This window comes from Podarcis vaucheri (assembly GCF_965113315.1).
Source record: "Podarcis vaucheri genome assembly, chromosome: 16".
NCBI lineage: Eukaryota > Metazoa > Chordata > Lepidosauria > Squamata > Lacertidae > Podarcis > Podarcis vaucheri.
The window spans coordinates 16,233,127-16,257,242 of NC_138754.1; the positions used below are offsets into that span (position 1 = coordinate 16,233,127).

Sequence of the window (24,116 nt, forward strand, 5' to 3'; positions counted from 1 at the left end):
ATATGCAGCATTGGTTTCATTCTTTTTAAAAAATGCAAATAGCATCAGCTGTGTAGTGGGGGAGGAAGCTGATAATTATCAGAATTGCAATAAGCTTCTGAAAGTGCTATTTGGCATGATGGGGACAGCCCTCGTTGGTGTTGAATGTGATCTTTCCTCCCCATGCAAATAGCAGCTTCAAAGGATTGAATTCAGGCAAGGAAATCAAAGAGTTAAAGCAAACACACACACACATACGCAGTGATGAGAGGTAACATTGGATCTATCCTCTGACAACAAAGGAGCAAGTATGGTTGCCTTTGCCTTCTCTAGATCAGTTAAGTTAGCTTACAACGAGAAACCTATCCAAGTTATGTACATATAATAAACTACTTTATTATCCGCTTACTCTGCAAGCATCTCTCTGTGTATAACTGCAAAAGGTAAGGTCTACTCTCCAACCAAAATTCACAAGCTGTCTCCTTCTCCAACAGGTAATTTGGCTTGAGTGGAACGGGCAAAGTCCACTTGGCAGCTAGCCACAGGGGGAGGGTACACACAAAGGTGCAATGGTCTGGGTACACACACATGCAGAACCCTTAGAACTGAACCACTGCTTAAAATGCAATCATACTGCTTAAAATGCCCCTCTCCTGTAGGGCTGGGCGATATCTGGTTTTCAAGATCGCGATGGCTCACCAACTAAACATTGAGATATAGTGATATATCACAATGTCTGAAATGAGGATGGAGCTATAGAGATGCATTGCTTGGCTTCACGGTTTTTCCTGCATTGAGATTTTTGCTGGTGCCTGTTCTTCTGATTCGCTGCAGGAATCAGGGGCTACAGGAATCAAGAGAAGCATAGGCTGGCTTAATGTTTCCTCCCACATTGTGATTTTTGCCTAGCGTGCCTTGTGTGTGTGTGTGTGTGTGTGTGTGTGTGTGCCCGCACCATGATTTGCAATATATTGCCAGGTCAAAAATTATGATATGGACTTCAAATCAGTTTGGGATAATATATTGATATATATCGCCCAGCCCTGCTCTCCAGCATTATTTCCCCCCCCCCCGACTTCTCCCTCTTCCCTGTGCCTTCCCTGTGGCACTTCTGCCTGCATTTCCCAATTCCTTTGGCTGCAGAACCGGCGCAATTTCTGCCCCCATGAAGGTGCCCTGCGGCCTCCTCTGCCATAGATTTATTATTAGTATTTTGAGTATTGCTTTCCAAACCCTCCCCAGCCCCCAGGCTCAGTCCTCCTCTTCGATGTCAAACACCACCAAGTTGAAGGCCTTGGTGCTTTCCCTGGCCAGCTGGCACTCAGGTGCCCGGCAGCCGCGGTGGCGCAGGGTGAGAGCGGCCTTGTGGTTCCGCACGAGCGTCACCAGCTTCACGAGCTCCATCTCCATCTGGAAGAAGGCGTGCAAGAGGTGCCGCTCCAGATCCTGTTCGTGGGCCAGCTGGGCTTCTTCCTGCACAGGAGAGAGAAGGAGGAGGAGGATGTTGGTCAGGCAGAGCGAGGGGCTGTGAACATTATAGGAAGATGCTTGAGATAAAACAGGCCAAGGGTGCCCCCCCCCTAGCAGCCAGAGCAATGGTTTGCCAAAGTGCTGATGAGGTCAAAAGGAAACCAGAGCAATACCTTTAGCACCAACTAGGCTGCAGGAGTCGTCGAAGGAGGAGTCCAAGGACTCCACTCCAGATTTGTATAGGGTTTGATAATAATAATAATAATAATAATAATAATAATAATAATAATAATAATAATAAATTTGTTATTTATACTCCACCCATCTGGTTGGGTATCCTCAGCCACTCTGGGCAGCTTCCAACAAAAGATTAAAAATACATTACAACATTAAAAACTTCCCTAAACAGGGCTGCCTTCAGATGTCTTCGAAACGTCAGAAAGTTGTTTATTTCTTTGACATCTGATGGGAGGGCGTTCCACAGGGCGGGTGCCACTACCGAGAAGGCCCTCTGCCTGTTTCCCTGTAACTTCGCTTCTCGCAGTAAAGGCCCTCGGAGCTGGACCTCAGGCTGAATGATGGGAGTGGAGACGCTCCTTCAGGTATACTGGGCCGAGGCGTTAGCCTGTTCCTTCTCCTAGCAGAGGTTTAGGACCTGAGTTTTCCTTCTCTTAGATGAGATAGCTTCCCAAGTGGACAATCTCTTCCAGTACGCCTCTGAATAACAGTTGCTCAGAATCCCAAGTGGGGAAGAGAGCATTGCTGTTGCACCCAGGTCCTGCTTGCTGGCGGCATCCCAGGACACTGGATTAGATGGGGCCCCTTATGACCTGACCCAGCTACAGGCCTTTCCTTGTGGAAATCTATTGTGATAACAGAACCTCCACGCTCAGGGACAGTCTACCTCTGAATACCAGCTGATGGGGAGCGATGACTGGAGAACTGCTTTTGTGCTCAGATCCTGCTTGCGGATTTCCCTTTGGAGCACCTGGCTGGTCACTGTGAGGGCAGTATGGGCCCCCTTTGGCTCTTCTAATCTCCTTCTGTTTGTCTACTGGAACCCTCCTCCCCAACTCCCTTCCCTTTCTTACCCCTGCATCTTCTGCCTTGGGCTTCGTGTGCAGCCATTTTGCTCCCAGGGCCAGCACCAGAACCACGATGGAGCCGAATGCCAAGCTGTCCCAAGCGGGTTGGGGGGAGATGGCTTCCTTCTGCTCTTCCACCGCAGCACGGCGTACGGCAGAGCTTCCCTGGCAGAGCCACAACACCCACAGCAGGCTGTGCATGGTGAATACAAATGGTGGCGGAGTCCCTGGGGCCAAGTGGGCCCTGGTCTGTGATGTCACAGATGCGCCAGCCCCATTGGCCAGTCACGTGGGTGACATCGGGAGAGGGTTCCGTCAGCTGGCCAATTGCTTATTTATTTGCTACCTTTTAATCCCCCCTGTTTTCCTCCCACATGTGGCACACATATAAAAAAGGTAAAGGGACCCCTGACCGTTAGGTCCAGTTGTGACCGACTCTGGGGTTGTGGCGCTCATCTTGCTTTACTGGCCGAGGGAGCCGGCGTACAGCTTCTGGTTCATGTGGCTACCATGACTAAGCCGCTTCTGGCGAACCAGAGCAGCACACGGAAATGCCGTTTACCTTCCCGCCAGAGTGGTACCTATTTATCTACTTGCACTTTGACGTGCTTTCAAACTGCTAGGTTGGCAGGAGCAGGGATTGAGCAACAGGAGCTCACCCCATAGCGGGGATTCGAACCGCCGACCTTCTGATCGGCAAGTCCTAGGCCTTGTGGTTTAACCCACAGCGCCACCCGTGTCACAAATAAACAAATAAATGCCGTGGGCCCAACTGTGAGGAACTCCCTTCCGCAAGAAGTTAGACAGGCACTGTCCCTTCAGAGTTTCTGGCACCTGGTCAAAGCTGTTCTGTTTCTTTCCTTTCTCTTATTTTATATATAAATATTTATTTATTAAAAAAACCAATTATTATTTATATTAAATGCTCAAGGTTATAGATATTGGAGGCTCGATTTATGTTTTAATTTAATGTTTTAATATTGCATATTTTATTGCTGTAAGCTGCCCTGAGGCCTTCAGGGTGAAAAGCGGGAGAAGGGTTTTTAAATAAATAAAGAATATATTTCAGCAATGTAAATGTTCTGCTGTTATTTTTCCTTACTTGGAATTCCGATAAATACCAGTTGTAGGGGAGAGAAAGTTTCACAAAATGGGCATCTGGTTGGCCGCTGTGAGAACAGGATGCTGGCCTGGGCGGGCCATGGGCCTGATCCCACAGGCTCTTCTTAGGCTCTGAGGAGCAGGCATTGAGACATACGCCAAGCGACTGGACCCAGTTAGTACCCTGGAAGCTGTAGCCTGTCCTAGCTGTGATTTTGGGGCCACCTTCAAGGGGAGTCCTACAAACAATGCACCACAGTAGTCTACCCCAGGGTCTGACTCCCGCTCACACCCCTCGCTTGCACAAAAGGGTCCTGTGTGGTGGTCTTTGCCTGAGCGGCCTTCAGAGCAAAAGCTAGCCATCAAATCAAAGGTGGCATTAAACGTCTGAATGCACTTAAGGAGTCTAGGTCAACAACAGTGGGAGAAGCAGGGTGAGGAATGCCATATTCAGGGAGGAAAGGCACCTTATTAATCTCATTTCTAGCACCACCCTTTTTCCTCCAAGGAGCTCCGGGTGTGGTGCGCAGGGTTCTTCCCCTCCTCATTTAATTTACCCCACAACAACCCTGTGAGGTAGGTTAAGCAAAGAAGCAGTGACCGGCCCCCAAAGTCGCGCCCAGGGCTGAGTGGGGATTTGAACCCGCGTCTGCCAGGTCCTAGTAGGTCAGCGCTCTCACCACTATGCATCACTGCCTCGCCCCCGCTCAGCAGAGAGCAGCCTCCCCTTATCGTTTGCAGGACCTTGGTGCGACCTTCGTGCAAAGCCTGGGCGCGTTCCCACGTGCAAAGCCTGCCTTAGGGAGGAGCAGCCGCGCCCCCTCCCCAACGAATAGCTTCGGGAGCGGATCGCTCGTTCTGTGTCTGTGTGTGTCCCCCCCCCCACCCACACCAGCCACGTGATGGAGCAGCAGCCCAACATGGCGCAGTCCTCCTAGGCCGCTGCATCCCAGCCCGGCGGGGAGGCCATCTGGCCTTGCAGAGCATCCCGGAGACCGGCAGGTAAGTGAGGCGGGGGTGGGGGTGGAGGTGGAGGGGGCGCACCAGAGTCCCTCCCCCCCCCAGTGCAAAAACCCACCCCATGCACGGTTCCCCAAACTGCCTTTCCCGCCCCTACCCCCCAGGTCCGCGGCTGGGATGGAGCCACGTGCCGGGTGGGGGTGGGTGGGGGTCGCCTTCTTGTGCCCTCCCCCGCCAGAGGAGGACCCGAGAGACGGCGACAACCTACCCCCCCCCCCGTCGAGGGGAAGCAGGAGCCTTGCATCCAGGCGGCAAGGCGAGGATGGAGGACGCTGTGGTCCATCCAGATGCTGCTCCCATCACCAACATCTTTGCACCCCGGTTGGGGCTGGAGGGCATTGGAGGCCAGCAGCACATCTGGAGGGTGACATTTGGGGGCGGGGTCTTTCCCCAACATTCCTGCTCTGCTGTTCAGAAGGTGGGGAGGGGTCTGCCTGGGTTCCACCGGCTCTGCAAACCTTGTGGGGTGCTGGGCGGGTGGGGGAGATTGGGCTTCTCAGGGGCGAGGGGAGGAAATTGGGGCACCCTGGGGCAGTGGCGTAGCGTGGGGGGTGCAGGGGGGGCCGGCCGCACCGGGCGCAACATCTGGGGGTTAGGGTTAGGGGGCGCAAATCCATGGGTTAAGGGGCGCAAATCCACGGGTTAGGGGGCGCAAATTACTTGCCTTGCCCCGGGTGCTGACAACCCACGCTACGCCACTGCCCTGGGGAGACGCTCACTGAACTCACCCCATGTATTTCTCCACCAGATTGTGGTCCTAGCAGTTTAGGGTAAATCTCTTGGAAAAACCAGATATAGAACATTGCAAAATATCTCATGTACCGGTGACCAAGATCAAAATAGTCAATCGCTGTTGAATATATCTGTTAAGCAAAGATAAGCAGAACAATGCAAACTTTTATTATTATTGCTACTATTGTACTGCATTTGCTCAAAGAAGCTAAAAGTGGCATGCATGATTCTCCTCCTCCCCATCCTATCCTCACAACAACCCTGAGAGGTAGGTTGGGATGAGAGAGGCAGTGACTGGTCCCAAGGTCACCCAGTGAGTTTGATGGCTGAGCAGAGATCCTGGACTCCCAGGTCCTAGTGCTATGGGTAGGCAACCTAAGGCCTGGGGGCCGGATCCGGCCCAATCGCCTTCTAAATTTGGCCTGCGGACGGTCCGGAAATCAGCGTGTTTTTACATGAGTAGAATGTGTGCTTTTATTTAAAACGCATCTCTGGGTTATTTGTGGGGCATAGGAATTTGTTCATTCCCCCCCAATATAGTCCGGCCCCCCACAAGGTCTGAGGGACAGTGGACCGGCCCCCTGCTAAAAAAGTTTGCTGACCCCTGTACAATCTAACCTCTACAACTACCAACATTCAATATCCTTATCCAAGATCTGTTGAATAAATCTTTTGAACAACTAGAACAATTTATTTATTTCATAAAATGTATACACCACTTGATTGTTTTTTTAAAAAGGCACTTCAAAGCAATTTACAAAAAGATAAAACAATAAAATTAGCAGTAAGAAAAAAAAGTAATGTAAGGAATTCAAAGAGTTAAAATAACAATAGACGAAAAACAAGATGTAACAACTCTCTAAACAATCCAAAATGTGGTAAGAAACAATGACCGATCTCAATAACCCAGCCAGTAAGTTGGAACGGGTCTGTAAGTCAGTGGGCAGTGCCCCTGCTTGGCATGTAGAAGGAATCAGGTTGAATCCCCACCAGCATCTCCAGGTAGGGTTAGAAATGTCTGAAGCCCTGATGAGCCGCTGGCTGCCAATGTTGACCAGCGTCTTCCAGCATGGTGCCATCTAGATGTGCTCAGTTGGGCTGAACATCTGGAGGGGAGTTGTAGTCTAAAACATCTGGAGGAGGCACCAGGTTAGGCAAGGCTTGGAGGAAGAACCAGATATCTGCAGATGTGGAGATGACGATGATAGTATTTATATGCCACCCATCTGACTGGGTTGCCCCAGCAACTCAGGGCAGTTTCCAACAAAATATTAAAAACACAGTAAAACATCAGCCATTGAAATTTTCCCTGAACAGGGCTGCCTTCAGGTGTCAAAGAGTTGTTTATCTGTTGGACGTCAGTTGGGAGGGATGGGAAATGGATGCCTCTGTATGAGAGAGGGACAAGGGAGCGCCTTTCCCTTCTGCTCTGATCCCTTTCCCTCCTTCTTCTTGCCCTCAGCACAATTCACCCGTCATGGTGAAGATCTTTGTGGGGGGCCTGTCTCCCGTGGTGACGGCTGAGGAGCTGAGGAAGCTCTTTGAGCAGTACGGGCAGGTGAACGAGTGCGACATCCTCAAGAACTTTGCCTTCGTGCACATGGAGAAGGAGGACGAGGCCCACCAGGCCATCAGCGCCCTGCACAAGAGCGAGTTCTACGGGGCCCACCTGACGGTGGAATACGCCACCTCCAAGATCCGAAACGCCACCAAGATCTACGTGGGGAACGTCTCCGCCAAGGCCACCACCTCCCAGATCCGCCAGCTCTTTGAGAGGTTCGGCAAAGTGGTGGAGTGCGACATCGTCAAGAACTACGCCTTCGTCCACATGGCCAAGGAGAGGGAGGCCATGGACGCCATCTTGAACCTCAATGACACCCCTCTGGAGGACCAGAAAATCTTCGTCACCCTTTCCAAGAGCAACAGCTCCCTGCGGGCTGCCAAGGGGGCGGCGGCAGCAGCGGCGGTGCCCACCCCGCCTCCCCCGTCCCCAAGCTACTACTTCTCCAGGGGGCGGCTGCCACCCCCGCCCCCGGCCTACACCCCCTACTGCCCCCGGGCCTGGTATGACAGGGAGTACTGCGACCGCTACTCGTACGAGCTCTACGACCGGGCCCGGGCCGCCTACGACCGGGCCTTGCCCCCTCCCCCTGCCGCCTATAGGGAAAGGAGCCCCGTGGGCAGGCGGACAGCTGCCTCCACCGCTGTCGTGGCCCAGTACGCCGACCCCTACGCAGCCGCTGCTGCTGCGGCGGCGGCTGCTGCCGCCACTGCCGCCGCCAACCAGACCTACAACCCGGCCTACAGCCAGCCGGGGTACGCAGCCGCTGCTGCTGCCGCCGCCACATACTCCCAGTACAGCATAGGAACCGCCTACAACGTGGCGGAGTACTACGAGAGGTACGCCAGCGCATACGCCGCCCAGTATGCGCAGACCTTCTGAGCACGGTGTGCCTTTTCCGGCAGTAAGTTTCTGGAGGTCCTTGGTTGCTTGGGATGGGGGGTGGCGGCGGGGTGGGAGGGAGGGAGCAGGGGGTCGTGGGCAGGAGAAGGGATTGCCTCAGAAACACCCCACCTCCGGAGCTTCAGCTCTACAGTGCTGGGGAAACCCAGCCAGATGGGCGGGGTATAAATAATAAGTTTATATTATTATTACAGTGCGTTCCCCTGCATGTGGGCATTTGATTTCCACACCCTGCCTTCTCCCGGCAATCGAGGGTATGCAGGGACACCTTCTAGCCAGGGATGAAAGAATTTGCGGAGGGTTCAATGAGGGGCAGGGCCTGTGGAAGATATTGAGGGCCAGATCAAGCCCTGGGGGGCCACAGTTGACACGAGCCCAGTATTGTCTGTCCTGGCCGGCAGCTGCTGTTTAAGGCAGGCTTCGCCAAGCTGTTGCCCTCCAGATGTTAGAGGGAAGGGAAAGCTTGGGAGGTTGTGGGATCAGCCCAGCAAGGTGGGCTCTCGGCTGGTTGGCCGGCTGGTGTGTGTGTGTGTGCAAGGGGTCCGAGATTGTGCCCACCCCCCATGTCTCTTTGTTTGCCTGTGCAAAATACAGTACGTAGGATGCAAACCTCTGTGTATATATGATTCACACTTATTACGTCTGTGTATATACAGACACACACATGCATGCATACACCTGAATTGTGTAGATCTCTTTGCAGGCATCGCCACTGCAGTGTCTGTGAGGCCCTTTGCTGATCACACGCTGACTTTTTACTCCAGCTTCCTTCCAAGGTTGGTGATGCTGCATTTTTTTTACCCCCTACCCTCCGTCCTTCCTGCCCTCTCGCCTTTTTCTTCCTTCACCCTCTTTCCTCTTTTTTTTTTTGATCCGGTCGTTTCCTTTTTGTTAAAAAAAAACCTGCTTTGAAGACCCGCCGCCTGCCTCGTCAACCCCCGCCTTTCGAACCCGCCGTGAGCCGAAGACAGTTTTGCTCGTAGAAACGTGCCCGCTTTTTTGAACTCTCCTCGTGCCCGGAGCAGCGGGCGTTTGCCAACCTCCGAACTCTCTGCCGGCTAATTCTTTGCTTGCCCCGTGGTGTTGCTGCCTGCCGAACCTCTGACCCCCGTGTCGCCCAGATCTCTGCCGGGCTCCTGAGCCGGGGAGAGAGGCCTCCTTTTGCTTCTGCTGTATTCCTGGGTACCGTTCTGTTCTGTTCTGTTTGTTGCCTTTGTACAATCGGTTAATGGAGCTTGTTCCTGTCGTGGCAACTCGTTTGCTTTTTTCCCTTATTTTTTTAAATGTCGATCATTAAATGGCTTTTACAGAACCTTTCGCGTCTCGTCGTGAAATTACACCCACCCCAATCCCCGCCGCCGCCCGACTTCGCCTCTGCCTTCGATTTCCTCCTCCCCACTTTCTGCATGGGGTGGGAGGGAATTGCTCATTCTTGCTGATATCTACCGCATCGCCCCGTCCCCAAGTTTACTTCCTGCCTTCCCTCCCTCTGCTTTCCCTCAAGAGTGATCCTCTCTTTGGGCTCTGCCTCTCTCTTTGCCGCCACTAACTCCATCCGTCCGTCCGTCTCGCCCGGAGAGTTAGGGAACCATTGTCAAATCTGCAGCAAATTCTGGCTCCCGTCTGTGGGGCTGACTAACGCAGCCTGGGCTGGGCATCTTGCGGTTTTTTAACCCTGTTTTTTCTCCCTCCATTGACTTTCTCTTTCTGTGGACAGCTGCTTCTGGAAGGCGACCTCGGGCAGGCAGAGCTGACCCGAAGCGACTCAGCGCCACCAGCCAGCCGAGAAGAAGGCGAAACTCCTGCAAGCGAACCTTCGGCCTCTTGCACTCGTAGCGTAGGCACTGGGAAGGAATGGGGTGTTTGGGCAGGGGTGAGCGAGGGGCCTGGAAAGAGGGGGGGTTGTCTGGGTTAGGGTTCTACCGTAAGATGCTTTCCCCTCGCCTTCCTCCCCCCAGACAGAAAGACCACTCAAGAGGAGGGTGCGGGCGTGATTGGCCCCTGGGCTGGGGTGCCCGGTCTGGTTCTTTCTGCGGAGAGACAGCTGGGGTTGTCTGGGTTAGGAGACAGAACCTTCCTGTCCTTGGGTTCCCATTTGCTCTGCCCAAAAGGGTTGGTTTTGTCTCTCTGAAAGGTAAGCAGAAGGACGGAGCCTCTGAGGTGTAAATATAATAGTCCCCTTGCTGCCTGGTCCCACTCGTTTGTTTTAGACCCCTCTTTGTCCTGCTGTCAGCTGACGGATCCCCCAAAAGCAGAGCCAGATCTGAACTCGGGACCTCATGATGTGGGGAAGCCTGTGAGGTAAGCAAGCTCTTTCTCCACCCCACCCCCTGGCTGGGGCTGAGGGAGGGGTGGTCCTTTGCGGAGCCAAGGGGGGGGGGAGAAGCTCTTGCAGGAGAAGCCTTCAGCTCCAAACACCCCACTCCACTAGCTTGAACGTGACCTTTCTTCGGTGTCCTCTGGGTGTGGCTTCTGGGGACCCTCAATCATCAGAAGCTGAGGCAAGAGGCAGATGTCTGTGGAGCCCTTGGGGGACACCTCCATCCCCATCTCCTCCTCACAAAGTGATACAGTCATCCCTCAGAAGTTGAACAGAATCCATTCCGGGAGATCCGTTCAACTTCCAAAACATTCAGAAACCAAATCGCGGCTTCTGATTGGCTGCAGGAAGCTCCTGCAGCCAATCGGAAGCCCCGCCGGACATTCGGGTTCCCAAAGAATGTATGCAAACTGGAACAACCACTTTCCGGGTTTGCGGCATTCGGGAGCCAAAACGTCCAAGTTCCAGGGCATTCAACGCCCAAGATACGACTGTATTGGGGCCCCCGACCCCTGCTTCCCCTCCTCCCTGGGTTCTCCCTTATCCTCCAAGTGGGGCCATGAGCTTCACCCTTTGAGCTGTGGTACGGCAAGAGGTGAGTTTGCACCTCCCTGGCTTGGCTGTGGCTTGTAGGGTGCAGAATCACAACCCCCCATGATTGTGTGGGTTTTACTTCCTGGCATGAACTCCTTTCTGGGCGACAATGAAAGCAGGTTGGCACAAGGACCCCCAAAGAGGCGGCTGTTCATCCATGTGGCCCTCGCTCCCCAGCTCTGGCCACTTGGCACAGGATCGTGCTGGAGTTGGGACGCCAGCCGGCAGCGCGGCCTAATGGTCAGAGATCCCTGGAGTTGGCCAGGTACGGAGAGCTCCCACAGGTGCTTTGAGGGAAGAGGAAGCAGGACAAAGGGGGTGACCTGAGAGGGAAAGAAGCAGGAGTTTTCCCTAGTGGTTGCGGTCTCTGCTGCCGCACGGTCTTCCCACACGTCGCAGCAGGGTAGGGGAATAAAGCGGATAGAGAAAAGTTTTTATCCCTCCCTTGGAAGTCATGGGCATCCACAGAAACTGGATGTTGGAAGATTGAGGGCAAGGTCCTTCACGCAGCACAGTTAAACTGTGGAACTCCTTTCCACAGGAGGCAGTGATGACCACCAGCTTGGACGGCTTTAAAAGGGAATTGGACAAATTCATAGAGGAGGAGGAGGCTGCTACAAGCCGTGATGGCCATTACTCTGCCTCCACGGTGGGAGGCAGCAATGCGTCTGAATGCCAGTTGCTGGAAACCACAGGAGGGGAGAGTTGCTCTTGAACTCAAGTCCTGCTTGCGGGTTTCCTAATGGAGTCACCTGGCTGGCCACTGTGAGAACAGGATCCTGGACCAGATGGGACTCTTCGGCCTGATCCAGCAGGCTCTTACTCCATTCCTTAGGAGAAAATGCTTTTAATGCGTAACTCCCAGTGATTGCTGAAAGGAAGCTGCTGCAGCAGCAGCGTACAAACCCAACCTGCCAGGGGGAGGGGCAGAGCGGAGGAGGCAGGTGAGCAGGGATTGGGTGGAGCAAGTGAGCTCCCTGCTGGCTATGTGAAAAGTGAGAAGCTTCCACAGCCGGTCTTCTCCATCCTCCAGACATCACCAGAGTTCAGGGATGCATCCCAGCCAAGAAATGAAACTTTGGAGCAGGGCTTAGGGATAACCTTGAGGGTTAGATTGGGGCCTGGAGGGCCGCTTTTGACTCCTAAGCTATTTGTGGGCCCTGGGGAGTGGGGCTTGAGACCTCATGGAGCACTAAGGAACACCACGAGTTCCTGAGAAATTAAAACAGCTTTTAAAAATGGTGCCTGTGACTGTGTGTTTTGCTTCCCTGTCCCCCATCCCCTGCTTCCGTTGACTGCCGGCGGTGAGGGGGGACACCCCTGCCCGGCACCCGCCCTGCCCCATGCTTCTTTGGCCTGAAACAACTCTCCTGTTTTTGTAGCCCGGTGGCTGAGAATTATCTGCACCCTTCCCTAAATCGTGCTCTTTATTATTACAGTGGTACCCCAGGTTACATACGCTTCAGGTTACACACTCCGCTAACCCAGAAATAGTGCTTCAGGTTAAGAACTTTGCTTCAGGATGAGAACAGAAATCGGGCTCTGGCGGCACAGTGGCAGCAGGAGGCCCCATTAGCTAACGTGGTGCTTCAGGTTAAGAACAGACCTCCGGAACAAATTAAGTACTTAACCCGAGGTACCACTGTATTGTGTTTATACTCCACCTTTTCCTCCAAGCAGCTCATCAAGGTGGCGTACATGGTTCTCCCCTTCCTCATTTAATCCCCACAACAACCCTGTGAGGGAGGTTCGGCTGAGAGGCAGTGAGCTTCGTGGCTGGGTGGGGGATTCAAACCCTAGTCTCCCAGGTCCTGGTCTGACACTCTTTAACCACAACACCACCACCACCACTGGCTCGTGTGTGTGTGTGTGGGGGAATAGCTGTGTGTATGTTTTCAGGGGCTGGCAGTACCTGTTGGCTGGGGTTGATGGGAGTTGTAGTCTGAGGACATCTGGGGGGAGGTAACAGGCTGCCCTAGAGCATGCCCCGTACCCCCCCCCCCCCGGCATCATATGAGTGCCAGATTTAAGGTGTGCCAGAAAGGAAGAACCCAAAGTACAGTCTGGAACGAGTTAAATCGCTGGAGCATCACTCTGGTGACGCAGAAGGCCTATCAAGCCTTCTCCCTTGAAACTGAGAAGAAAGAAATGTCAGTTTGGCCTGTGTTTCTGTGCCCCTCCCCAGCTCCTGCAGGGTTGGACCCAAATATGAATGCAGACCTTAGGCCAAAAAGATCAGCCCCCCCCCCCATCTAGCCTCCCTGCTGTCAAATGCAGGAACTACAACCCCAAATTCCAGGTCCCCTACCTTGGGGCAAGAGCCCAGCATGGTGTGTTTGGGTGGGCAGGGGGAGTCCCAAAGCCTCGTAACACTTCTCCCCCCACCCCCGAAATAACCCTCCTTCGGTATGTGAAGAGGTGGGGGAAAACTGCCTCCTAATATTTTTATAGAGCATTTTTCACTTGATATCTCTGAAATTTGGAAGAGTGAATATTATAATGTGATGCCAGGGAGAATTACTGGAAGAACCACCTCTTGGCTTGGATTAAGCAGATCCGTCCTTTTGATAGGCTGGTTGCTGCTCTCTTCTTGAACATTTGTAAGAAATAGCTTACCGTAAAGACATTTTAAGGATGTGACCCTCTGCACATTTTAACTTTGGAGTCTACTGATGAACTCTGTGGACCTTGTTTCTAAGTAAACACGGATCCTATCGGTCTCCATTGCTCCTCTTACCTACAGGCTGTTACTGTTGTTAATTATTATGATTAACTTTAACATGTATGGCCCACTCTTCACTAGCAGGTCCCAGGGCAGGTTACAAACAAAAATTCTGAATTTAAAACAGATGGCAATCGCAGGAACAGGCTGGGCCCTGGAACACAAGGGCCCCTTCCCCCAATTTCAGCTAAATTGCAGAATAGTTAAAATGCACTTTCTCCTCTGTTGCATTAAAGTTCCCTAGGTGGGAAAAGAACCAAAAGCTGACCGAGTTCCTGGGCAGATTCAGGCTTCAGGACAGATTTAAAAAAAGAACTTGCTCATGCAGCACGTATAGGAGGCAGTGATAGCCACCAACTTGGATGGCTTTAAGAGAAGATGAGACAGATTCATGGAGGAAAAGGCTCTTGATGGCTACTAGCCAGGATGGCTCTGTTCTGCCTCCGGGAGGGGAGAGGGCTCTGGTGTTCAAGTCCTGCTTGCAGGTTTCCTCAAAAGAAAACCGCCCGTGCAGGCAATAGCTTATAAATCACTGCAATAAGATTTGTTCCAATGACATTGGTTGTGATAAAAGCCAATTGGGCGTCAGTGGGGAGGCTTGGTCAGTTGCCGACAGGAAAAGGATGCATAACTGAAAAAAATGAACGAAGTGAAACAGATAAATAAATCTCTATAATTTATTGGAGAAGGGAGTTTTGCACAGGGTGAGTCTTTTAAAAGAGGCCCCGTGGAACATGTGTACTCTGTATACACGGGGCCTCTTGTATAAGCCTGTGAAAGTGACAAGGAAAAGTTTTATTCATTGCGAAGCAAGTTTTAAAACGTGGAAAGCTGCTGGGGGATCAAATTTTGTTGGAACAAATCTTATTGCTGTAATTTATAAGCTGCTGCTGCCTGCATGGGCTGTTTTCTCTTTTCCCCCAAACTCACACATGCAGTTCCTGAGTTTGATGGAGGTTTCCTAGAAGAGGCACCAGGTTGGCCACAGTTTGAAAAGAATGATGGACAAGGCAGGCCCTCGGCCTGATCCAGCAGGTTCTACGTTTGACCAGGCGCAGTGGGAATAAATCAAGACGCACGGGTGGAAAGGAGATTTACAAACATGTATTGTTTTTACAGTGCGGCCTGAGTTCCCAACAAAAGTGAGGCAGGGTTTGGGTGAAGTCAAGGGGCTGGATCTGTTCCGGGCAGCTTATGCCAGAGTGAGGCCGTGGGTCAGCGAGGAAGCAAACGGCCATTCTGCTCCCAAACTGACGCACGGCCACTGCGGGTGGAGTGCGGGGTTTGGAAGCCCCACTCACAGCTGTAGATGCTTCAGGTGCAGCTGGAAGATTTCCTCGGCCCTCTGGAGGTACTCTGCAGTCTTCTTCTTCACGGCCTCCCTGCGAGCTGCGTCAGGGTCCCCTGAAAGAAGGGAGGAGCAGGTCTTGGCTGATGGCTACAACCCTCCTGGCAACAGAAGGGTGGGAGGGCAGTGGCTTAGCAGTTAGAACAATCTCCCTTGCATGCATAAGGCCCAAAGACGAATAACAGGACAGATGAAATTAAGTACATAGTCAAACCTCTGGAACTCATGCCTTTAGCAGGCAGTGATGACTAGGGCTGGGCGACATCTGGTTTTCATCATCGCGATATATAAGCATGGCAATATACTGATATATCACGATGTCTGAAATAAGGTTGGAGCTATGTAGAGGCATTGGGTGGGCTCCATGTGTTTTTACTGCATTGTGATATTTGCATCGCGCGCCCACACGTGATTCGTGATAAATTGGCAGGTCAAAAATTATAAACCCCCCCCCCCAATTTTTGAGGTTTCTTCTTGCAATCAACCAGTATATAAATCTTTTGAAATAAATAAAGGAGATTAAAGTGAGGTTGGGGGGGGGCAGGATCCCCTCAAAGACCTTGAAAAGGCAAAGTTTACAGCCACGTTTACTTGGAAGCAAGCCTCAGCGAGTTGAAATGGGCTGACTTCCTAGAAGCCACATGGACTTGTTTCTCTGACTCTTGGGGACCAATTCCCAGGCCCTCCACATGGGGAGGTGCCCAGGGGGAGGGGAGCTGGAATATAGTTTGGGGACCAGGCATTGCCCATTACCTTGCAGTCCCTGCAGCAAGAGGTCAACGCCGCTCCGGTAGCCACAGAAAGCCTCCTTGTAGTCTTTGGCAGCTTCACTCTCCAAGGCCTGCCTGATGCGCTCTGTGGCCAACGGCAGGTAACTGCCTGGGTCCGATGCAGCAGCTCCTTCCTGGGCTACCTGGCCCGCTCCTGCGCTGGGGGCAGAAGGCGCTGGTCCATGTCCTGAGGCAGCGAGAGCAGCCAGCTCTTCCTCGTGGGAGAGGCTGGCTGCACCGGGGTCTGGACAGAACAAAGAAAAATGTTATTTATCTATTAACTTATAAAAACATTTGCACACCACTGCAGCTTTTGAAAAAAAGAAAAGAAAATCACAACGGCTTGCGGCAGTGGTGTCCAAACTTTTCAAAGAGTGTGTGATGAAGTGAAGGGCCATAAGGGCCGACCAAAGTTGAGCTTTTTTTAGGATTGAAGTTGTTGAGTTGTTGTTTTTTAGGATTTTACCCCTGGGGCCGGATTAAACCAGCCAGCGGGCCTGATTAGGACCCCAAAACGGACTTTGGAGATGCCTGGCTTACGGCAATAAAAACAAAACCGTACAATGAAACTATTAAAAAGTTAAAAACAGATCTCAATGAACCATTGCAGAACGATGCACTTTTAATTGCCTACACAGATACAGTGGAATTGATAAGTCTCCAGCAGGCATTTAAAAGTTGGCACAAAAGGCGCCTGCTGAATCTGTAGTGGCAGGGAGTTCCACAGGACCGGGCCAACAACACTGAAGGCTCAGGTTCTTCTTGTTGTCAAATGAGCCTTGGCAGCTCTGGGAATGACCAGCAACACTCCTGTGGATGACCTCAGTGGTCAAACTGGGATATAAGGGTCCAAGTGGTCCCTGAAGTACCGTGGATGAAAGTTGTTTTGTAAATTAATAAAAGGGCCTTGAACCAGGCTCAGCTGTTTTAACAAGGCTGTCACATGTTCTTGGTCAGATGCTCCCATCAGCAGTCCAGTTGCTGCATTCTGCCCCAGCTGGAGTGTTTGAACCAGGCCCAAGGGCAGCCCCACACAAAGCACAATGCAGTAGTCCAGCTTCACATACAGTGGTCAGGCTATCCTTGACCAGGAACGGCCGTAGCTGGCAAACCAAGGATGATGATTTGGCCCCTAAGATGTAACCAGGAGTACCCTGCAAGCCATGTGCTTGCTCCATCCATAATATTTTCCACTGCCAAGCATCGTGGCAACAGTACAGAAAAACTAAAATCCCAACAATGCAATTCTGCTCGCTGTTCATCTTCCTGGAACCGGGTCAGTGCTCAGAAATGGGGAGGGACCCTGCAACTTGGCTACCTATATCCTGCATGGTCCAGGGGCTCCCCCCCCCCGCTTGGTGTTTGAACCCACCTACCTTCCTTTGAGAAGGGATCAAACAGGGCTAACTCCTGGAGCGACAAGGGGCCGCGGGAGGGCGACCCCAGACCCTTCTCGCCTTCCTCCTCCTCTTCGTCACCACCAAAGGCAAAGAGAGCATCCAAGGCCTCGTCATCACACTTCTCGGGCGAGGAGGGCCTCCCTGCGGAGGGGACACTGATCAGTGCAAGGCATTGATAACCCCCAACCCAGAAAACGCCTAGAGCAGGAGTCAGCAAACGTTTTCAGCAGGGGGCTGGTCCCCTGTCCCTCAGACCTTGTGGGGGGCCCAGACTATATATATTTAAAAAGAACCAATTCCTATGCCCCACAAATAACCCAGAGATATATTTTAAATAAAAGCACACATTCTACTCATGTAAAAACACCAAGCAGGCCCCACAAATAACCCAGAGATGCATTTTAAATAAAAGGACGCATTCTACTCATGTAAAAACACACAGATTCCCGATTGAGAAGGTAATTGGGCCGGATCCAGGCCCCCGGGCCTTAGTTTGCCTACCCATGGCCTAGAGTGCCATGGCTTTGCAATGGCCCACTCAGCACTCTGAGACAAATGGGCTACAGAGGAGGTCCTGGCCAGACTGGGGGAAGGAACGGCACACTCTGGACGTGCACAGAGAAAGTGCGCCAGTCAGAGGTCAGATTTCCCCCTCCTATCCAGTTCCAAGAGGCACAAGGCCCCCCCCCACGTCATTGTAACGACTCACCTTCATGAGTCCTTACAAGCTAAGCCTTAACGGAGGCCTCCTTTGGGAGGTGAACACCATAAAAGGTACAGCCTGCGGCGGCTCACATCCAGTCTGGAAACTGCTGAGATAAATCCCATATAGGCTGCATTACAGCAGTCCAGGCAGGAGGTCACTAGAGTGTGGACAACTGGGACCAGGATGTCCTGATCTGGGACTGGCCACAAATCTGGCTCAGCTGGGTATCGTCAGGGATTGTACTCGAGGGTGAGATGGATCATTCCCCCCCACCCCCTTTATGATGCTGCAGGAGAAGAGGGATGTAGCATCGATTTATAGAAGGGGTTTGTGGAAAGTCACAGGGACGCGGGTGGTGCCGTGGGTTAAACCACAGAGCCTAGGGCTTGCCGATCAGAAGGTCGGCAGTTCGAATCCCCGCGATGGGGTGAGCTCCCATTGCTCGGTCCCTGCTCCTGCCAACCTAGCAGTTCGAAAGCACGTCAGCGTGCAAGTAGATAAATAGGTATCACACCGGCGGGAAGGTAAACGGCGTTTCCGTGCACTGCTCTGGTTTGCCCCTTTACCTTTACTGTGGAAAGTCACAGCTCAGATGAACAGAAGAGTTGGGAAGGGATAGAAGAAGGAGGTGGGAATTGTGGCAGGGCAGCCAGGTGACACGTTGTCATCGGAGGGTATTTCTGACCCCCCTTCTCCCAGAACTCGGCGGGGTTCGTTAAGAGTGCAGGAACAAAGGAATCAAAGGCGTTTGACCACAAGTGGACACCGTAAAGGGAGATGCTGTTGCTAGGAAGGAGGGAGGAGGAGCCCAGTTTGGAGCAACACCATTGTTAAGGCTTGCTGCGTTCTTTTGTCTCTCACTACAGTGGTACCATGGGACGCGGGTGGTGCTGGGGGTTAAACCACAGAGCCTAGGACTTGCCGATCAGAAGGTTGGCAGTTCTAATCCCCGCAACGGGGTGAGCTCCCGTTGCTCGGTCCCTGCTCCTGCCAACCTAGCAGTTCGAAAGCACATCAAAGTGCAAGTAGATAAATAGGTACCGCTCCAGTGGGAAGGTAAATGGCGTTTCCATGCGCTGCTCTGGTTCGCCAGAAGTGGCTTAGTCATGCTGGCCACATGACCCGGAAGCTGTACGCTGGCTCCCTCGGCCAGTAAAGCGAGATGAGCGCCGCAACCCCAGAGTCGGTCACAACTGGACCTAATGGTCAGGGGTCCCTTTAACTTTTTACAGTGGTACCTCGGGTTAAGTACTTAATTCGTTCCAGAGGTCCGTTCTTAACCTGAAGCACCACTTTAGCTAATGGGGCCTCCCGCTGCTGCCACGCCGCCAGAGCACGATTTCTGTTCTCATCCTGAAGCAAAGTTCTTAACCTGAGGTACTATTTCTGGGTTAGCGGAGTCTGTAACCTGAAGCGTATGTAACCTGAGGTACCACTGTATTATGATTGAATAAACTCATTAAAAAGGACTCTACCTTATTTTCTCTGCTCTTGCTGCAACAGGGGGAGGAATAGCTTTTCCGAAGCCTTGACAGGTATAGGCGCTCCTGGTTGCAAAAGCCACTTGGGAGTCCAGGGACAATTTGGAATCTAGGAGTATCCCCCGGGAGGCCAATCTGGCCCTTCAGGGGGAGTGCAACCCCTCCCAGGAAATACCCCTAATTCCTGGACACTGGAACTGCCCAGCCACCATGCTTCTATCCTTACAGGTTTCAGCCTCGGTTTATTGGTCCCCAAGCTGTCCATCACTGCCAGCAGACACCTGCCCAGCCTCTCCTCCTCCTGATGATATGGAGAGATACAGGTGTTTGCCACCAGCATATCTGCTCCCAATCCCCAGGTGACAGCCCTCAAGGGTTTCATACAGGTGTTAAAAAGTGTGGGAGACAGGCAAAAGCCCAGAAGCCATGGAGCTGGGTCACCCTCTCCTACTTTCTGGCAGTGGCCCTGTAGGTAGGGACAGAACCTCTCTGCAAGGCAGCACCCTCCATCTCCCACCTGCCCAGGTCACTCCAGAAGGACACCAGTGGTGTCAAAAGCCACTGAGAGGTCAAGGAGGACCACCAGGGCCACACGCCCCCTGCCTTCCTTACCCAAATGGGCAGTGTTAAAAATCTTATCCAAATCTCCAGCCAGCCCCACTTTTGCCACTGTTGAAATGTGGCCCCTGGAAGGTTAGCTACATAAGGTTGTGGCCCTCAGGCTGTTAATAGGTTCAGCTGTTTTAAATCCACCAGCACCCCACCATTGCAAGGGCCCCCACTGCTCCCTCTGGGGGTGAGGAGAGGGAGAAGGGACGGGAAAAGAAGAAGAAATGTCTCCTAGTTGCCCTACCCATCTCCTCTCCAAAAATACGCACCCTTATCATGTTCTCTGCTCAAGTAAGGAAAAAATTAAATACCGCGCCTGAGCATGTGCAGAGTGCCTTTCTCTCCATGAGGAAAACAAAACGCAAACCAGATCCACAACTTGTCTCGTTTTATTCCTGAAGCTCTAGAAGGCTGTACCTTCCTCCTCCGTTCGGGGCTGCAGGGCACCACACTCCTCGCTCGCTGCCTCCGGAGCAACATCAGGGTTCTGCTGCTCCAAATCCAGGCCTCCCTGTTTGGAGTCCAGGAGCACCTGCTCATCCACAGATCCCAGAGCATCCTCCGCTGGCTCCACTCCTTCCGAGGATGGCGGCACTGGGATCAGAGGGGGAGGCAGAGAGGGCAGGTCGCGGGTCTCCAGAGGTCTCCTCCCCTCCCCACTCTGCAAGACAGAAGCAGCAGAGAGTGGGTCCAAATGTCGGCTGGGCGGGGGGGGGGGGTTCCTTTATTTGAGGACCAGGGCAAAACTTCAGGCAAGGACCCAGTGCCACTTTTGCAACCAAGGAGGGACCCAGGAACACAACTCCAAAGATGGCTTTCCCATTTTTAGAGTGGTAGTGGCAGTGGGCAGGGATACCACTTGGAAATTGGGGTGGGGGTGGGGGGTGTCTTGGTGGGCCCATTAACTATGTGTTTCCTTATTCACACAGCACAGAGTTAAACTACGGAACTCCCTCCCACAGGAGGCAGAGATGGCCACCAACCTGAAGCACCTTTTGGGGGGGGATATAAATAAATAGATGCAATAAATAAATAAATAAAACCTGCCCGGACAAAAATACCCGAAAGAACTCCTTCAGCTGAGGGCTGTTGTTCAAGGCTGGGATGTCCACAGTGAAGCGTAGCATGACCTCAGCTGCTTTCCGCCGCTCCTCAATCACCTCAGGCTCAAATCGGCCTGCAAAGAAGAGGAACAGATTCAAATCATGTGTGTGTGTGAGAGGGGATCAGAGAACACACACACACACACACCGCTCTGCTCTTGTGTACCAGCGACAACGACCCTGAAGCAATGCACAAGAGGCCTCCGTTTTTCTGGCCTAGCAAAAAATCATCAGAACCCAAAACTTTCAGCTGCAGACCCTCAAAAATGGAATCTGGTAGGGCTTAACGATGAGAGATTTGGGGCAGACAAAATGAGGCACACCTTTCCATAGTTTAGCTGTGGAATTTGCTACCCCAAGATATTGTGATTCCCCCCCCCCAATTTAAATGGTTTTAAAAAGCAGATTACTGGGAATCACAAGTTCAGGTCCTAGACTGAAGGGCTGACACATGGAAGATTGTTTTCTGCTTCTCCAGAGCGGAGGACCAGAACCAATAGATTAAAATGGCAAGAAAAAAGATACCCCGGCTAAATTAAACATTAGGAATAACTTTCTGAGGGTAGGAGCTGTTTTGACAGTGGGAGGGACGCCCTCTGAAAGTGGTGAGTTCTCCTTCAATGGAGGTTTTTAAAGTGAGGTTGGGCAGCCATTTGTCAGAGATTCTTTAGCTGGGATTCCTGCATTGCAGAGAGTTGGACAAAATGACACTGGGGGGGGGGGTGCTTTCCAATTCCATGTTTCCAATTCCATATTTTGCTTGGCTCCTGCTCAGGGGCTTCCCAGAAGGGGCGTCTGGCTGACCACCATGGGGATGGGATGTCAGATCAGATGTTCCCACCCTTTTGGCTCAACCCAGCAGCTGCCCATCTCCCACCCAGCTGGAAACCCTCACCAAAGACGTGAGCCTTGGGGAAGGGGGGGAAATCCTCCAGTCGACGGAAGAGGTTGCGATGCGTGTACGCCAGGTCCCCGTGCAGCTTCTTGAAGTCACTGTACCGTTTCCAGACCACGATCTGTAGGAAGGAAGAGGCATGAGGACCGTGCTTGGAGTGCCCTCTCTCCTGTGGAAAATCTACAAAGCTGTCTCTGAGTCCGACCAGTGGCCCACCTACTGCAGCTAAATACTGCCTACACCAGTAGTTCCCAAATATTATGGGTCCCACAAATTCCTCCCTGGCGCTCGCTACCCTATCCTTCAGAAAGTACTGCTCAGAATAGCACTTTGCATGAACCACTGAGGACAAAATCCCAAACAGCAACCGTTAATTCACATTTGTTCGAAATCCAGTTAAACACCACTTTGTTTAATTAACTCAACAGAACCGAGGAACCTGACCCAAGTTTGGGAGATATGTGCACCACCAGCACTCTGGCATCCTAGAATCACCCTAGGTAATCCCATTGCCCCCGGGTACCACCTGCTTTGTGAAACTTTGTCTTGAGCTCCTTGGAGCCATGACAGGGCAGAAACAAAATGGTTGACATTTCTGAAGCGGCTGGCAAGGCCCACCCTCCCACCCCGCCTGGGTCACCCAGCAAGGACTTACCTCCTTGACATCTTCTGGGTTCACCTTTGAGACAAACTGGAAAGGGGACAAAAAGTGAGATTTTGAGCATGAGCAAGGGATTTGCAGCCAGCAAGGGGTGTGTGTGTGTGTGTTGGAGGGGGCACGTTCTTTTCCTCCTGCACCCAGGAAGGTGGGGTTTCCTTGGGGCATCTTCCTTGGGGTGGAGTGTGCACTGCGATCTCTATGGTCTCCAAAAAACTGGCAGAAAATATTTTTAAAAGATAAACCAACCAGGCATATAGGGAAGAAAAAGCCTCGCTGAAGCAGAGCCAGCATGGCTTTCGCCAGAGTAAGACCTGTTTCACGCACCTATTGGGAGTTCTTTGAGAGGGACAACAAGCATCTCGATTCATCTGTTTTTGACATAGTGTATTTGGGACTTTCGAAAAGCTTCTGATAAGGTACCTCACCAAAGACTCCTGAGTAAGCTTAGCAGTCAAGGAATAAGAGGCTCGAATCCTGCTTGCAGGTTTCTCTCTGGGGCAACTGGTTGGCCACTGTGAGAACAGGATGCTGGCCAGATGGGCCTGCCGTGGCCTGATCCAGAAAGCTCTTCTCAGGTTCTCCCAACAGACTCCCCCTACTCCCTGTTTTATGGGTCTCCAGTATCCAAAGCTCTCTGCCATTCCTGAGACACAGCTGAACCCCCAAGGGTGGAGCAGAGAGCAAGGTGTGGGCACAAATGCCAGAGCTGAGGCCCACTCTGGGCCAGAAGGCGGTCCTTATTATTTCCAGGTTAAGGAGAGAGGATGGGAGCTGTTCTTCTACCGGGATGTATTCAAGAGTTCAATGAAACTTACAGGGATGCATGCAGGATTGCAGCCATGTAGCCTGCAATAGTGCTACCTTATACCAAGTCAGACCAACTCAGTACTGCCGACGCTGACTGGCAGCAGCAGCAGCAGCTCTTTGGGATTTCAGGCCAGCAGGCAGGGCTCTCTCCCAGACCTACCTGGAGATCGAACCTGGGATGCTCTGCTTGCAAGGCGGCCGCTTTTTCACCGCGCTACGGCCCTTCCTGTGTGTCTACTCAGACGTAAGCCCCACTGAGCTCAGTTGGGCTTACTTCCAGGTAAAAGCAAGAAGGGAGAACCAGAAGCCCTCTGCAAGGAGAGCAAGCCCACCCTAAGCTGGAAGCCACCGCCCCTTTGCCCGCGCTGAGCTTGCACTCTGCACATGCACAGAGGCTCGACGTCCAGCGAACAGGTGCAGCGGATTCATCTAGGCGGTGAGCATCTAGGCGGCTCCCCAGCTACGGCGTCTCCCACTCCCTGCAGCAGCCCCTTCCTCACCTTGGCAGTCACTTTGTACTCGGTGTAGCCCTTAGGGTGGCTGCGGTGCTCGGTCACCGTGTAGTGCCGCTGGTACTCCTCCTTCACCCGGCGGGACATCCTGCCGCCCCTCCGGGCGCTGCGGCCCCTTTAAATCCAGGACCGCCGGGCTGGGCGGCTCCTGCCCTCCTTTCCTTCTGGCGCCCGGACTCCCCCTGTAGTGCGCATGCGCGGTCCGTTGGCCGCTCCCATCGCCTAATGCTCCAGGGACGAGGGAGCGTCTTCCAAGTGCAAGCCCGGACAGCACACGTCAGGGCTCCTCTGCAAAGTGCCCGACGCGCATTGCGTCCTGCTGCAAGACTAAGGGAGC

At 52.6% G+C, this 24,116-nt stretch overlaps 3 protein-coding genes across 6 annotated transcripts; 1 reads left to right on the plus strand and 2 right to left on the minus strand.

Annotated features, from left to right (window-relative positions):
* Positions 1-1,151: 1,151 nt before the first annotated feature.
* On the minus strand, positions 1,152-3,043 carry LOC309521633 (uncharacterized protein). The gene is made up of 2 exons (XM_082204356.1): positions 2,541-3,043; positions 1,152-1,452 (listed from the first exon to the last, which is right to left on the minus strand). The coding sequence occupies exons 1-2, from the start codon at positions 2,733-2,735 to the stop codon at positions 1,231-1,233; spliced, it is 417 nt and encodes a 138-aa protein (XP_082060482.1). The 5' UTR covers positions 2,736-3,043; the 3' UTR covers positions 1,152-1,230.
* Positions 3,044-3,392: 349 nt separating this feature from the next.
* On the plus strand, positions 3,393-9,163 carry LOC309521620 (uncharacterized protein). 4 transcript variants are annotated; one of them, XM_082204333.1, is made up of 3 exons: positions 3,393-4,637; positions 6,850-7,852; positions 8,543-9,163. In XM_082204333.1, the coding sequence occupies exon 2, from the start codon at positions 6,865-6,867 to the stop codon at positions 7,828-7,830; it is 966 nt and encodes a 321-aa protein (XP_082060459.1). In that variant the 5' UTR covers positions 3,393-4,637; positions 6,850-6,864; the 3' UTR covers positions 7,831-7,852; positions 8,543-9,163. The 4 variants fall into 4 exon arrangements, with proteins under 4 accessions (XP_082060459.1, XP_082060460.1, XP_082060458.1 ...); XM_082204334.1 differs by having other exon boundaries at positions 8,555-9,163; XM_082204332.1 differs by having other exon boundaries at positions 6,850-7,787.
* A 5,406-nt stretch (positions 9,164-14,569) lies between these two features.
* On the minus strand, positions 14,570-23,973 carry SNX15 (sorting nexin 15). The gene is made up of 8 exons (XM_082204323.1): positions 23,768-23,973; positions 22,455-22,490; positions 21,800-21,920; positions 20,863-20,978; positions 20,219-20,462; positions 16,982-17,146; positions 15,589-15,849; positions 14,570-14,891 (listed from the first exon to the last, which is right to left on the minus strand). Exons 1-8 carry the CDS (start codon positions 23,864-23,866, stop codon positions 14,785-14,787), a joined length of 1,149 nt encoding a protein of 382 aa, XP_082060449.1. The 5' UTR covers positions 23,867-23,973; the 3' UTR covers positions 14,570-14,784.
* Between the last annotated feature and the right edge of the window lie 143 nt (positions 23,974-24,116).